The 12,486-nt window shown below is 46.9% G+C and overlaps 1 protein-coding gene across 2 annotated transcripts; it reads left to right on the plus strand.

Moving 5' to 3' along the window:
• The first annotated feature begins 2,126 nt into the window (after nt 1-2,126).
• LOC113476740 (zinc finger protein 501-like) lies at nt 2,127-7,594 on the plus strand. Of its 2 annotated transcripts, XM_026842637.1 has the most exons (4): nt 2,127-2,693; nt 2,792-2,976; nt 5,227-5,316; nt 5,766-7,594. In XM_026842637.1, exons 3-4 carry the CDS (start codon nt 5,265-5,267, stop codon nt 6,683-6,685), a joined length of 972 nt encoding a protein of 323 aa, XP_026698438.1. In that variant the 5' UTR covers nt 2,127-2,693; nt 2,792-2,976; nt 5,227-5,264; the 3' UTR covers nt 6,686-7,594. The 2 variants fall into 2 exon arrangements, with proteins under 2 accessions (XP_026698438.1, XP_026698448.1); XM_026842647.1 differs by lacking the exon at nt 2,127-2,693 and having other exon boundaries at nt 2,728-2,976; nt 5,230-5,316.
• The last annotated feature ends 4,892 nt before the right edge of the window (nt 7,595-12,486 follow it).

Consider the following 12,486-nt stretch of genomic DNA (forward strand, 5'->3'; position numbering starts at 1 on the left):
TCAGTGCTCTACATATGAGTGATTCATGTCTCACTCTGCACCAAAAGCTCTTTCGGTGCAGGTGAAAATGGTTGATCAATACGTAAGTTTAAGAAACAATCTTCAGTGGGCAGCCACAATCCTTCAGATGTCTTTAGTAAACTTCCTTCTATTCAGGTGGCAGTTTTGCTGAGTGTAAGTGAATTACTGTAAAGGCTCTTGGGTAGGTATGGCACTCCTTTTGGCACTACAATACCAAGAGGACAGTAAAGTTGAAGGTTAGCTAGAGCTCAATGCAAAAGGGAAAAACAGTTACTCCCATATGTAGTACTTGTCCTTATCTACTGTCATTCTCACCAGGGCTTTTTCATTGCTTTTCTCCAACAAGCTCTTCATTAGACAAAAGGGTTTGGTCATTTCAACTACTTAAACATTGTGGGCTTTTTAAAGACCAAATACTTTCAATACGAAAAGCATAGAACCTTTTAAAACTGATAAATTGGCTGTGTCAAAAGAAAAAAAATGGGAACTTCCAAATCTCCAGCCAACTGAAGTTCAATCCTCAAACAATGAGATTCCTCTGAAGTAGTAAAAAAAGGAGCCAAGTCTTGACATGGTGGCATTTCTGAATTAATACAGCTATTTTGAAATGCAAGAACTTTTTCAATAGCATCTGTCTAGATTCAGGCAGTTCTATTTTAATAGTGATCTAGTAAATGCTGGCTTACCATTTATATCAACCTGGAGACACTTTGCTTCTTTCCCTTTTCCTTGAACTATGGTCACATTACCCATTTTGTGCACTCTATTGCTCTGTGCATTTTTAAGACAGCCAAACCCTTTTCTGAAGATTTCTCCCAAATTACCAACTTTCAATTACTGAATTGTCTGAAGGATACTACCTCTATGGTAACCCGTAATTGCCCACATCTTTGTCACAGAATCACAGAAATGTTGATTGTAAGAGACCTCTGGAGTCCAACCTCCTGCTCAAAGCAGAATTATCAGCAGCATCAGATCAGGTCAGCCATGGCTTTGTCTAGCCACATTTCAAAAACCTCCAGGGACAAAGATCCAGCAACCAGGATTGCTTTCCTCTTTCATTCTTTTGCATGCATTTGTACTTTGATTGTGAACATATTGATCTTCAACCCTCCACACTTCTCAGCAAATGTGCTATATGCTACAAGCATGACAAGGATAGAGCAATGTGCCTGTCATTCATACTGTTTTGTAAATTGATGGGGCTATGTTTTCCTTTTCATTCTATTTCAGTATTCCTATCTTATTTTGTTGACGACCATTTCTCCATCTGTCCACAGACAGTGAAATTATAGACTGTGAGTCTAATGAGCCCATATCAGTCATCACTTCTCCAACAGAAAAAGTCTTTAATGCAAATTGATGCTTAAACCTTAACAAACAAAGCCTCAGCATGACAACACTGAACACGTTCATTTCTCTCTTACTGCAATTCCTGTACAGTTCAGGGCACAGTCACTAAGGTTTCTGACTAATTCAAATCACTTGTGCCCTGCTAACAATAGCTTGAAGTGGAAAGGGATTCAGGAGGCTTTGAGAGTATTTTTCACTTTGTTAGTAGGAAAGATTTTCAGGTTTCCTGGAAAAACACTCCTTTCTGTGCCCTCATCTGGGTCCTTATCTCATGGCTAGCCTGTTTGTACCACTGCTAAGCACATACTACATATTTGGGTGGTTTAGCTCCTAGAAAGGTTGGGTAATTTCCTATATTATCACCTTGGAGCAAGCCGTGGCTTGAAAAAAACACCACCTGGAAAGACAGTGTATTTATCAGTTGGGTATAGGGGCCAAGGGGAAAAGCTGCTCATTTCTTATGGCCTCGTGAAGCACATCTGCTGTCTCCTGCCTGTGCTGGTGGCCGCAGAGAGGCTTCCTCCGTGTTCAAACACATTCCCGGTCCCCTAGTAAGGTGGCAGGGAAACCCGAATGTCACCACGACAAGATGTCAAGCATACAGGTCACCACGGCAGGAAAAGCTGTGGTCTCACAGATGGCCGGTCCCTGTCTGGTTTGAGGTGCAGCCCCCCGGGATCAGAATTCTGACCATGTGAGGCCGAGGGAACAAACACCCCAATGCCGCACAAGAAAGCAGCCAGCTGGGACGGGCAGGGCCGGGGGAGCCCCGCGGGTCCGCGCCGGCTCTCGAGGGAGGCGGCCGCCCCGGGAGAGGGCTTTAAGCCTTTGTCTGTCGGCCCTGAGGAGGAAGGAGCTACCCGGAGGAGGAGAAAGGCAGCTCGGAGGAGGTGGGGGGCAGCGTGCCCCTTTTGCAGACCCCGCTCTGCTGTGGTTGCCGCCCCTGCCTGCCTGTGCGCCCTTCCCCCGGCCCCAGAGCACCGCGTACCTCTCCCCAGTAGCCACCCGCTGCCTCTGATCGCTGCTGCAGACGGGCAGCTTTGCACCCATGCCCTGTGGAAAATCCCTGTTCCCCAAAACAACACCGTGATTTTGCCCCTCCTGCACACCCCCCTGCCTGGCTTCGGGCGTGCTGGCAGCGCTCTCCAGGGTTCGCCCTAAGACTGTCTACCTATGCCCCCCCCAGCATCCCGGGCTGGGCAGGAGGGCAGCCACTGACCAGTGCTGTGGTTCGTCCACAGATCTGGGGGTACGGAGAAGGGGACACTCCTCGCATCCAAGAGGAACGTATGCAGCCATATAATTAACTGTTTTCTGTGGTAAAAATGTCTTCACCTTTTGATTTTACTGCAAGCATTATCTATCCCAGATAACAATTGGGGAGAGGAAGATTTGAATACTGCCTTCTGACTTGCAGGTTTGTGCTGTCCTGCCTGGCATGATCGTGCCGAGAGCGCTTCGCCCCTGACAGCGCTTCAGGAGCGCAAGAAACCAAAAAGCATGGAGCTCTGCACTAGGATGAGTCCCGTAACCTCCACAGCTTGGTACAGCCATGGGAGGAATACAGAGCTGAGTGGTCGGAAGAGAAAATAAGTAGCCAAGGTAAAGAACAGAACTTGTAGGATTCAGCTACAAAATCTATATATGCTATCGCAGTCTGAAAGCCAAGGCCCCAGGAACAGTGTAGGGTGTTGGCAAAGCCCCTGCTGGAGGTCCAAATTAGCTATCCTTCCTATCTTGGTTTAGTAAAGCTGTGGGTGTTGCCTACGGTAACCCCACACCTCCACATACACAGACGTTCTTCCTGTTTCAGTTCCCACATTCAAGCAATAACCTGATATGCCCAAGGATATGCTTCTGCTGGTAACAGATGAAATCCCTGCAGGAGTGTCCCCTCTGTTGATGAGGTTTGTCCCTTCCTTTCACAAAGTGTGATCGGGGGAATGGAAGAAAACTCTCTTACTCCAGAGTAGCCTGTTAACTGTATGAAGGTTATCTGCTCTCTGCTGCGCGGCCATAGCAAACCTGAGTGTAGCAGCAGTGTGTCAGTGGCAACCCGAGCTAGGATACTTTTTCAGGGCCAGAAGGGAACTCTTCCTTCTGCTTTGTCTGCTTGCTTAGATGTTTCCCCCGGTGGCGATCGTTGGACATTTGTCAGATGCTGGTGCCACCTCTGAAATGCTGAGGGATTTGCTCCTCCAAAGTTCCTGTTTGTTGACAGCTTTGGAGAGCAACCCTGCTGTTCGTGGTGAGCTGCCTGGGAGAAAGGTCTGTTCGTGGACTGCGTTTTGACGACTCCTGCTCTAGCCTGGGGGTGGGCCATCTGGTACGTATTGCAGCAGGTCCGCCAAACTGTTGCAGCAGGAATTCTAGGTAGCGTCAGAGTCCTGAGAGCTATAGGGCTGCAGAAGGCAACCTGCCTTTCTATATTGGCTTGGTACTGCCAGAAATGATCCACCTGCCGGGGTGGTCCACTTCAGCATTCAGCAAATATTTAAAGTAGGGACTCAGACTATTAACTTTTAAAGCTTCTTTTTTTCTTATCTGATTATTTTTTTCTTCATGGTTCTGCAGCTCAAGATTGCAGTCTTTCTCTTTTGCTTGCTCCCTTTCTTCTGTCCAGCTTTGCCACACAGAATAAAAGACTTAAAGACTGGTGGCTTTGTAATCGCTGGCATCCAGTATCCAAAACTGTTCCCTTTATCTGAGTTGTCTCCTTGATTCTGACAATATCTAATCCCTTATTACCTGTTACCTGTCGTTAAATAGCTGTTGGTGATGGATGAAGTGTTCCATCAGTTGGCAGCGTTGGTTTGTGCCAGTGCCCAGCTGTTCAGTCAGTCAATTCTGTCTGGAGCTTGAGTAGTTGTCCAGAGGTATCAGTTGTCCAGAGAGATTAGTAGCTTGAAGCACAGTTCAGGGAATATATTTTTGAAGTGCTGCAAACTAGTATTAAGTAACTATAAAGATTAAAGGGGGAGTGGGGGAGGAATTAGTTCTTTAATTCCTTTCAAAATATTCTCATAAGTGATCTCAGCTTCAGCTGCGATGCACGTCAGTCTCTGGTCCTAGATTCATCCATGTGGTATCCTTTCCCTGTCATCTTTGATGACTACTTTTTAAAATAAAGTGGGATTTTTCTTACCATTGTTATTTTCTCTGTTCTTCTTCATTTTTCTGCAGCAACTGCTGATGCCTGCCCTCTTGATGCTAACTGCTATTGCTTACTGTTTGGCTGGTTTTGGCCTTAAAATAGTAAACACTAAAGGAAAAAAATATTTATTTGGAGCTGATGGCATTTTTAAGAGCACTCTGCTCAACAGTTGCGTTCATGGCAGTTAGAGCTCAACAGAATCCAGCTAGAGTAGACAAGACATCAAACTGCCAGTTTTGTTGGGTTTTGCTGCTTCAGCCTGAGAGTCTTGGAGGAGAAAGAAGAGATGAGGTAGCAAGTGAAAAAATCATGGTCTGGTGACTAAAGAGTCATTTTCCATTTAAAATAATCTTAGGAGAGTAGTTAGTCTTTTGGCTGTTATTAGAGGAATGTAAGTATGGCTGGGTTTTGCTCTTTGCTTACACCTCTGTCTGTGATACTGTCAACCAGCATGTCTGGTGTGGTCCTAATGTATATCTCTCATCAGAAGGGGGGCAACCTGGAATCTCCTTTAACTAAAGTATCTGACACCAAATACCTCAGTAGTGCACAGGATGTCCATGTTGTTCAGTTGACTCCATTCTTTTATGCAACCTACTCTGCTCATTCACCATATTCAGCAGGGGTAGTAAGTGTTAAGACATAGGACAAGCTCTTGCTGAATATTCAACTAAGATATCTTTTGTTTGCTTTTTAAGAAGGATTCCTGATTGCTGAACCTGACGTGACTGCCTGGATGGACCAAGGAGAAGAACAAGATCGTGAGGCCTTGGAGGAGACACACATGGGTGAGGAATAAGTTAGATAAGCTTGTAAACACAAACCAAGCAAAATGCTCTTTGAGCTGCCTCAGTGTTATTTAAGCCACTTTATTTCATGCATCTCATATCAAGACCTGTTCTTTCCTCCTCAGGGCAGGGAGACCGCCTGCCCTTGTCAGCCTGCTGTTAAGAGTTTGTATAAGAAGACAGAATAATAAGAAGACAAAATGTGTAGATTTGGAGGCAAGGAGTCACCTGTAGCACTGCCCTTGGCTCTGCTCTTTGTGGCACGTCTGCTCTGGGTAGCATGATGAGGCCATACAGCCTCTCCCTGTAGTTAGGTTTCCATTTGCTCCCAGGCTTCCCTTTACTGCTTCTCCTACACAGTGCAGACCAGGCTCCCTGGCGCACCGGCTTGCCCGTTCTCTGCTGTGCCACTTCCCGGCAAGAATCACAGAGCCATACTTTTTTTCCAGGTGGTGAGTTAAGTCCCCTTCCAGACCACCTCACAAGTGCAGATCTGCAGGACATGTTGGCAGTGGGCTCCAGAGGAGGAGAGGAACAGCTGGGGGACAGCCGTGGAAGCCGGCATGATTCCTCAGAGGCTCAGCAAGGTGGCTGTGAGGAGGAAGAGGAGGCGAAGCTGCCTTGCTCTGATATCAGCCTGGTGAAAAGACGGGTGAGAAGGGTGGCAGCAGCCTCACGGCGAGCCCCTCGCGCAGAGCGGCCCACCATCTGCTCTGAGTGTGGCAAGGGCTTCAGTCGGAGCATCCACCTCATCCAGCACCAGCGAATGCACACTGGGGAGCGCCCGTTCCTGTGCGGGGAGTGCGGCAAGGGCTTCAGCCAGAGCTCCCATCTCATCCAGCACCGGCGGGTCCACACGGGCCAGAAACCCTACACCTGTGCCGAGTGTGGGAAGAGCTTCAGCCAGAGCTCCAACCTCCTCAAGCACCAGCGCATCCACACCGGGCTCAAACCCTATGTGTGCAGCGAGTGTGGGAAGATCTTCAGCGACAGCTCCACCTGCATCAAACACCAGCGTATGCACACGGGTGAGCGGCCCTACAAGTGCCCAGCCTGTGGGAAGAGCTTCAGCCAACACTCCCACCTCCTTCAGCACCAGCGAGCCCACGATGGTGTCCGGCCTTATGCCTGTGGGCAGTGTGGCAAACGTTTTGGGCAGAGCTCTGACCTCATTAACCACGCTCGCACCCACACCGGCGAGAAGCCTTACAAATGCAGCCAATGCGGCCGGGGTTTCAGTGGCAACTCCAACCTCATCAAACATACCCGCATCCACACCGGGGAGCAGCCGTACCGCTGCACCCAGTGTGGGGAAAGCTTTCGGTTCCAGCCCCAGCTGGTACGCCACCAGAAGCACCATACGGAGTAGGTGATGGAGAGGAGGCGGCCGTCTGCACCGTAGGCAGCATCCTGGTGTTGGGAAGGCACACAGCTGCTTCCTGGACACCTCAGACAGGGCATGAACTTGGGGGGAGGGAGCCCTCAGAGCCTGTCCCCTTTTGTTCCAGGTAAATCTGTCTGTGATCGCTGCCCAGACACTCGAGCAAAGAGGGAGGCCGCTGCTGAAAGAACTAGTGCATGTTCACTGCAGTGTCCTGAGCCTGTCTTTGGGGGATGGGGATTAGAAAGGTGCTTATACAGTATGGTATGTTCAAAGCTCAAGAGAGGAGGACATAAGACATGTTCCAAGGATCAGTGCCTTTTTCTGTTACTTCTAGTGGGGAGTGATCTTTATCCCAGTAAAAACCAGCTAAAATATGTATCTGTTTTCCTTACAAACTGCCTGGGATTTCCCTCGTGGTAAGGCCACACCCTGGGATGATTGCTCCCCTTAGAATCGACATCTCCCACTTGATGGTATTCTTGGGTTTAGGTGGTGTTAGCATCTATTTATTTTAAAACCCCACATGTTGTGGGCCCAACTGATGCTCTGCGGAGGCCATGTCTATGGAATGGTATTTTTGCTGGGTTGTGGTTGGGAAGTTGACAGTTCCACAAATGACGTTGCTGTCTGACAGCTTAGTCCTCAGCAGGAATTAAGTAAATTAACATCCTAATAGGTATTTCTCTCAGATTCTTGTTTAGGTGCTTTTGTGGGTGGCACTTTATGAATGTTTTTATAAGGCTTTTAAAAGTATTTAGGATGACTTTTTTAATGGTGATCTTCTAATTGTCAGTTGATGAACAGAAAAAGGATGACATTTGAAAAATAAGCTATGTCAGACTTTGATTTTATATTAAATGTTAAACATTTTTTCTTGGATAAAACTTTTTAACTGAAACGCTGTGGTTTTGAGCTGTTCATGATTACAAAGGGTATTATGACACCAATTTCTCGAATTTCTGTGATATTTGTGTGAGTGGTTTTGACATCTTTAATAATGACTTTCCAAGGAATATGGGGGAGGCAGGATTCTGAGAAAGCAGAAGGAACTGACCTCTGAAGAGAGCTTCTTCACTTTGTGGAGGAGAATACTACTACTGGGAGTCTGTCCTTAAAAGGAATTCTAGCTCAGGGGACCGCTTGGTACGGGGGAGGAGAGAACTGGCAGTAATAACAAAGATGTTAATATCTCTTGCGCGGAAGAACTCCCTGTAATGAACGTGGCAGTGTATACTGAAATGCCTGTTCCACCCACAGAGCCAAACAGGGGAAGAAATCACAGTGTGCTTTAGGCAGGAAATTAAAGTGAGCAAACCTGTTGTGCTGTAGAATTTTTTATTTTCAGCACTGCATATAGGCCTAATGCGAACAATGAGCTCTCACAGTGAGGTGAGCTCCCAAATGGGGGATATCACTAAGGGCAAAGAGAACGCCCAGCTTGAAGAGGACAGAATCCTGAGGAAACAAGCTGTGAACAGAAGGAATGTGACTGGAATTACTGGCTGAGTAATGCAGATAGGTCCATCCCTCCCTTAGCCACCAACTGCTATCACAGAGGGCACAGCTTCATTCTCCACTGGCAATAGATCAGGTTTAAGTCATTTGGTCTCGCTCTACTCCCACCTTGTCCCCTAGAGCCTGAATTAATACAGCTGTGCTGAGTAACTGTTCACATGGCTGTGCCCTAAGTCAGATCCATAAGATGATCCACATTTTTTAAATGACAGACTTCAGAGAGTTTGTTTTAAACTGCATTAGTGCAGTCTAGACTGAGCCTCACAAGGCAGCAGGGTCCATACCGTTGAGAAGCCTGGTGTCAGAGGAGAACACAGGGCAAAAAAGGATATAAATAACCTGGCCAGTATTGCTGTTAGCTCCCAAGAAATGCATCATTTAAGATGTTTGTTACTTTTCTCCCTTTTTAAAATTTTGTTTCCAGGCAGGGCTAGACGTGGAAAAGCCTGACACAATGCCTTTATTGTTTCTGCATTCCCCCAGCCCCATCAGGAAGAGCCCCATTGCCACAATATGATGGCAACTACTCTTCATTTCTGCAGTGCCCTTGCTGCACATACTGCTACCAAAATATGTATTTATTCTGAATGGTAATTCTCTCATGTAAACTGGCTGAAAACACGTCTCTGGCCTCGGAGTTAGAATTATGAGCGTATCATGTACATTTGCGGAAGGAGCAAAGCAAGGCAAGGAACAGGACGGTTACATCTACACAGTAAAAGGGGCAGAGAAGCCAAGTAGTCATAACCCAGGTCAACTCCTTGGCACGCTCTTGATCTAACGCTGCTTCTGTTTATTTTTCAAACTGGGCACATGGAGAACCTGCTGATGGGCATGATCTGCACCCACTGAGTCTTCACACAGACCCTGCTTCTAGGCAGCACATGCCCTGGTGTCGTCACTCTGTTCACTTTTGCCGTGACAAGCTGGGGCACTTTGTGCTCTCTCTCTTCAGTCAGTACAAACTCCCTAGTTCAAAGCCCACAGCATACAGTTAATACATGGTTCCCTTACCTGGGGGCAGGAGGAGAGCTAAGAAACAACATCTGAGGACATTTTCTATCCTACACCTTTCATATTATTTCTTAGTCAAGCATATAGGTACAGGAGAAACATGCAGTGGGCTATTTTGGGACCAGCCTCCTTCCAGGAAAGGCAACCAAAAATGCTGTGAGGACTTGCCTGTAGCTCTGCTGCATGATTTCTCAGAGATCTGGCTTTCATGTTCCAAAAATGCCAAGTTGCCACCAAACTAAACGTGTCCCAGCCCACATGTTGGTTTTGCTGTGCCCATGCCCTTGTCTCGTAGACATGTAGCTCTTGCAGGGTACCCTGGAGGACAGCCTTGTTCAACTGGTGGTCCTTCAGGAGCAATGAGAGTACTGAATGTGGACTGTTGCAAACAATTTTACTCCAGAATAGAGTATCTAGTATGTTATGAAGAGCAGATGATCAGGGACTGAGCACCCAGGCTCACTCCCTGGGGCTATGTTACACACTGGTGTAGGCATAACCTCAGGGTACTTATCAGCTGAGTGAGATGATCGATATTCATGCAGCATGTCCACGTTGCCACTTGACGTGTTGAAGCACACCAGCACGTTCCCCTTCACTTTGCTCCTGTGCTTGAATTCAGTGCTTATCTGCAGGCAGCTGTTTCCCTCTTCTCCTCCAGACTCTTGCTACCAGCTGCTTCACAAACACTGGGGTCCTCCCTCATTAGCTTGAACAGTTCGTCATTTTGACCGTGGATTCTTTCTGGTTTTCCCATTAATCGGAAAAAGTTTAATCATCAAATCAGTATAATTGTGGTGCTCAAACAGGAAATCAGTTAAGCTTAGTTGCAAGGGCTGCTTCTTAATCGATTTGCCTGCAAGTAAAGTTGAGCTTTTCACAGAAGTGCATAGATCTCAGGTCTCCCCAGCAATACTTGAGATGCTACCCACACTCTTCCTTTCAAATATCTTTGCAGTAGTGCAAAACTGCGTTACTGCTCTTCAAACACATTTTGAAATGTGTTCTCTGCATGCTGCACATAGTCAAGTGTTGAACTTTTAAAATTCATTTGAAATCCTCTAAAACCCCTTGTTGGGAGCTCTGTAACTCCAGACTCATTGCTATGATGAGGGAAGTTGGGACACTTGAGAATTGTTTCAGCTACAGCGACAACATCTTTGCTTAATTAAGAAGTGTCTCTCATCAGGATGACAAGCTGTCTATGGAGACCTCTTGATTACAGCGCTCTGCTGCAGTTAACTCTCCTTTTACAACTATTCACAAGAACCAGCCTAAGTTGCATCTTACTGAAACTGGGGAGTGCAGTTTTCCACTCAGGCACCATACTGGCCTGAACAGAAGGCAGCCTCAGATCTCTCTTCTCAGAAGTGAAGACGAAAATTACTATATATAAATATATATTTCTATTTTAAAAAAACCCAAACAACAAAGAAACCACATTTCACTCCTCCGTTACTACTTAAAACATATCTTAGGCTCCAAGTCTGCTACCCACACAAGTTCTGTCACTCTGATGGTCAGGTGAAGGCCTCTTTGTGCGTGGGACCCTGTGCTCTTCTCTTGGTCTTGGCAGCTCAGCTCAGCAAAGGTTGCATCAGTCATTCTGGCTGCCACAGGCACACGATGCAGTCTTTCTAAATCGGCTGTGCTAGGATGTGTGCACACTGGTTCTGTTGAGTAGTTTTACTTGCTCAGAAATGCTGAGTGCTTGACTCTGCTGATAGTTTCAGCTCAAAGTGCTGGGGGTCCAAGTTCTAAAGAAAAACGTCCCTGCAGGTACCAGGCCCACACATTCTTTCTGCACACACTTACTAATAGTAGCCAAGTCCACACATAAAGATTTGTAGGACTTGCATTTTAGGCAGGAATTTCTCAAACTGCAGACCTACCTTTTGAAGTCTAAGATTGACAAAAACTTGAAAGAGAAATCCAGGAAGAGCTTATATAGCTGAGGCAGTCTTCATCTTAGTAACATCACCCCTCGCAGAATCTTACTGATCTGAAGATGAGAGAAGTTCCCGATCCCCTTGTGGGGGATGCTGTCAGCAGCAGGGCTGCTCCCAAGGGGTGCCTACATCCAGCAGCGTCAAGCTGCTGGGCTATGCCGTCCCCAACAGGGAAAAGTCCCACAGCACCAGCAGCCCCTGGGCAGTTCTCCTTTACCTGATCTCTTTTAACCCAGACTTACTGCAACATCCTCCTGGCAGAGGTCCATCTGCATGGACCACAAGTGTCTTTTCTGTGATTGATATTAATTTAGTGATGAAACAGATGCAGATATCCTTTGGTAGGACATGGCAGTGTATCTGTAAGAGGTAAAGCTTTTAGGTTTTTATATTACAGTCTTACCTGATCTCCACCTTACTGGATGTTAAAAGTCCTTGCCAAAACTTGCAGTTCCAAGGTGAACAGGACTGAGGCCTATAGAAACACATACTATGGCTTTGCCAGGAAGCGGGGAACTTTAAGAGACTAAATAATCACTTAACAGGCTCTTGTGTGTCAAATACATCCAGTTGGAGCTCAAACTCTCACTACCCTGGAGTACCTATTCAGAGACAAGTGTGATGACTAATCTGTTGCTCAAAGAGATGTGATAACTGGGGCATGAAAATCACCAACACCTGCTGTAGAAGGGCTGATTGAAACAAACTTGAGTTATAACCAGAAAGGATTTCTATCCCACAGTGAGGACTAACTGACTGCACTACACTTCCTATAGCAAGTAGTCCTGTGCCACTTCAGGCAATTTTTTTCAGGTCCATTTCTCTAATTGAGAAATGGCCCTGAATCACAAACATGTATCTACAGCCAAGAGCTCTGGACCAGCTGGGTCTGGACACAGAAGAGCCTACTGGGGTAACCTGAAGTTACTGCGGGAGCTGCAGGGGCACCTCTGGCTTCTACCTTTCTCACATAAACGTTTCCCACGGAGCTGGGTGACCTCTCAGTATTTCTGTTGTCTGTCTTCCTCACTCCCATTTGTCTTCAGGGTAGGGCAGGGTTCCTTCTTCTTGCGGGTCTTCGTTGTGGGGAGGGTCGTTAAGGGAAAGAGGAGGAACAAGGAGGACCAAAGAAACAGCACCTGCACACATGGGAGAAAAAAATGAAAACGGTGATGACGATTTTCAGAGGCAAGCGTTAAGCTTAGAGATCTTTAACGCTACAGACTCGGTCGGCGGAGCCTCTCCCCCGCCCTGCGAGTCCCACCCCTCAGAACCTGCCGCTCCGGGCGGGAACGGCGGCCGCCAGGG

Source organism: Athene cunicularia (assembly GCF_003259725.1).
Source record: "Athene cunicularia isolate RWA chromosome 1 unlocalized genomic scaffold, athCun1 chr1_part1, whole genome shotgun sequence".
NCBI lineage: Eukaryota > Metazoa > Chordata > Aves > Strigiformes > Strigidae > Athene > Athene cunicularia.

What these genes read in the sequence shown, in the direction of transcription:
- LOC113476740 (XM_026842637.1), top strand. Translation starts at nt 5,265, where the DNA reads ATGGACCAAGGAGAAGAACAAGATCGTGAGGCCTTGGAGGAGACACAC. An exon ending in CTTGGAGGAGACACACATGG is followed by an intron (nt 5,317 to 5,765) that starts GTGAGGAATAAG and finishes CTTTTTTTCCAG; the next exon opens with GTGGTGAGTTAAGTCCCCTT.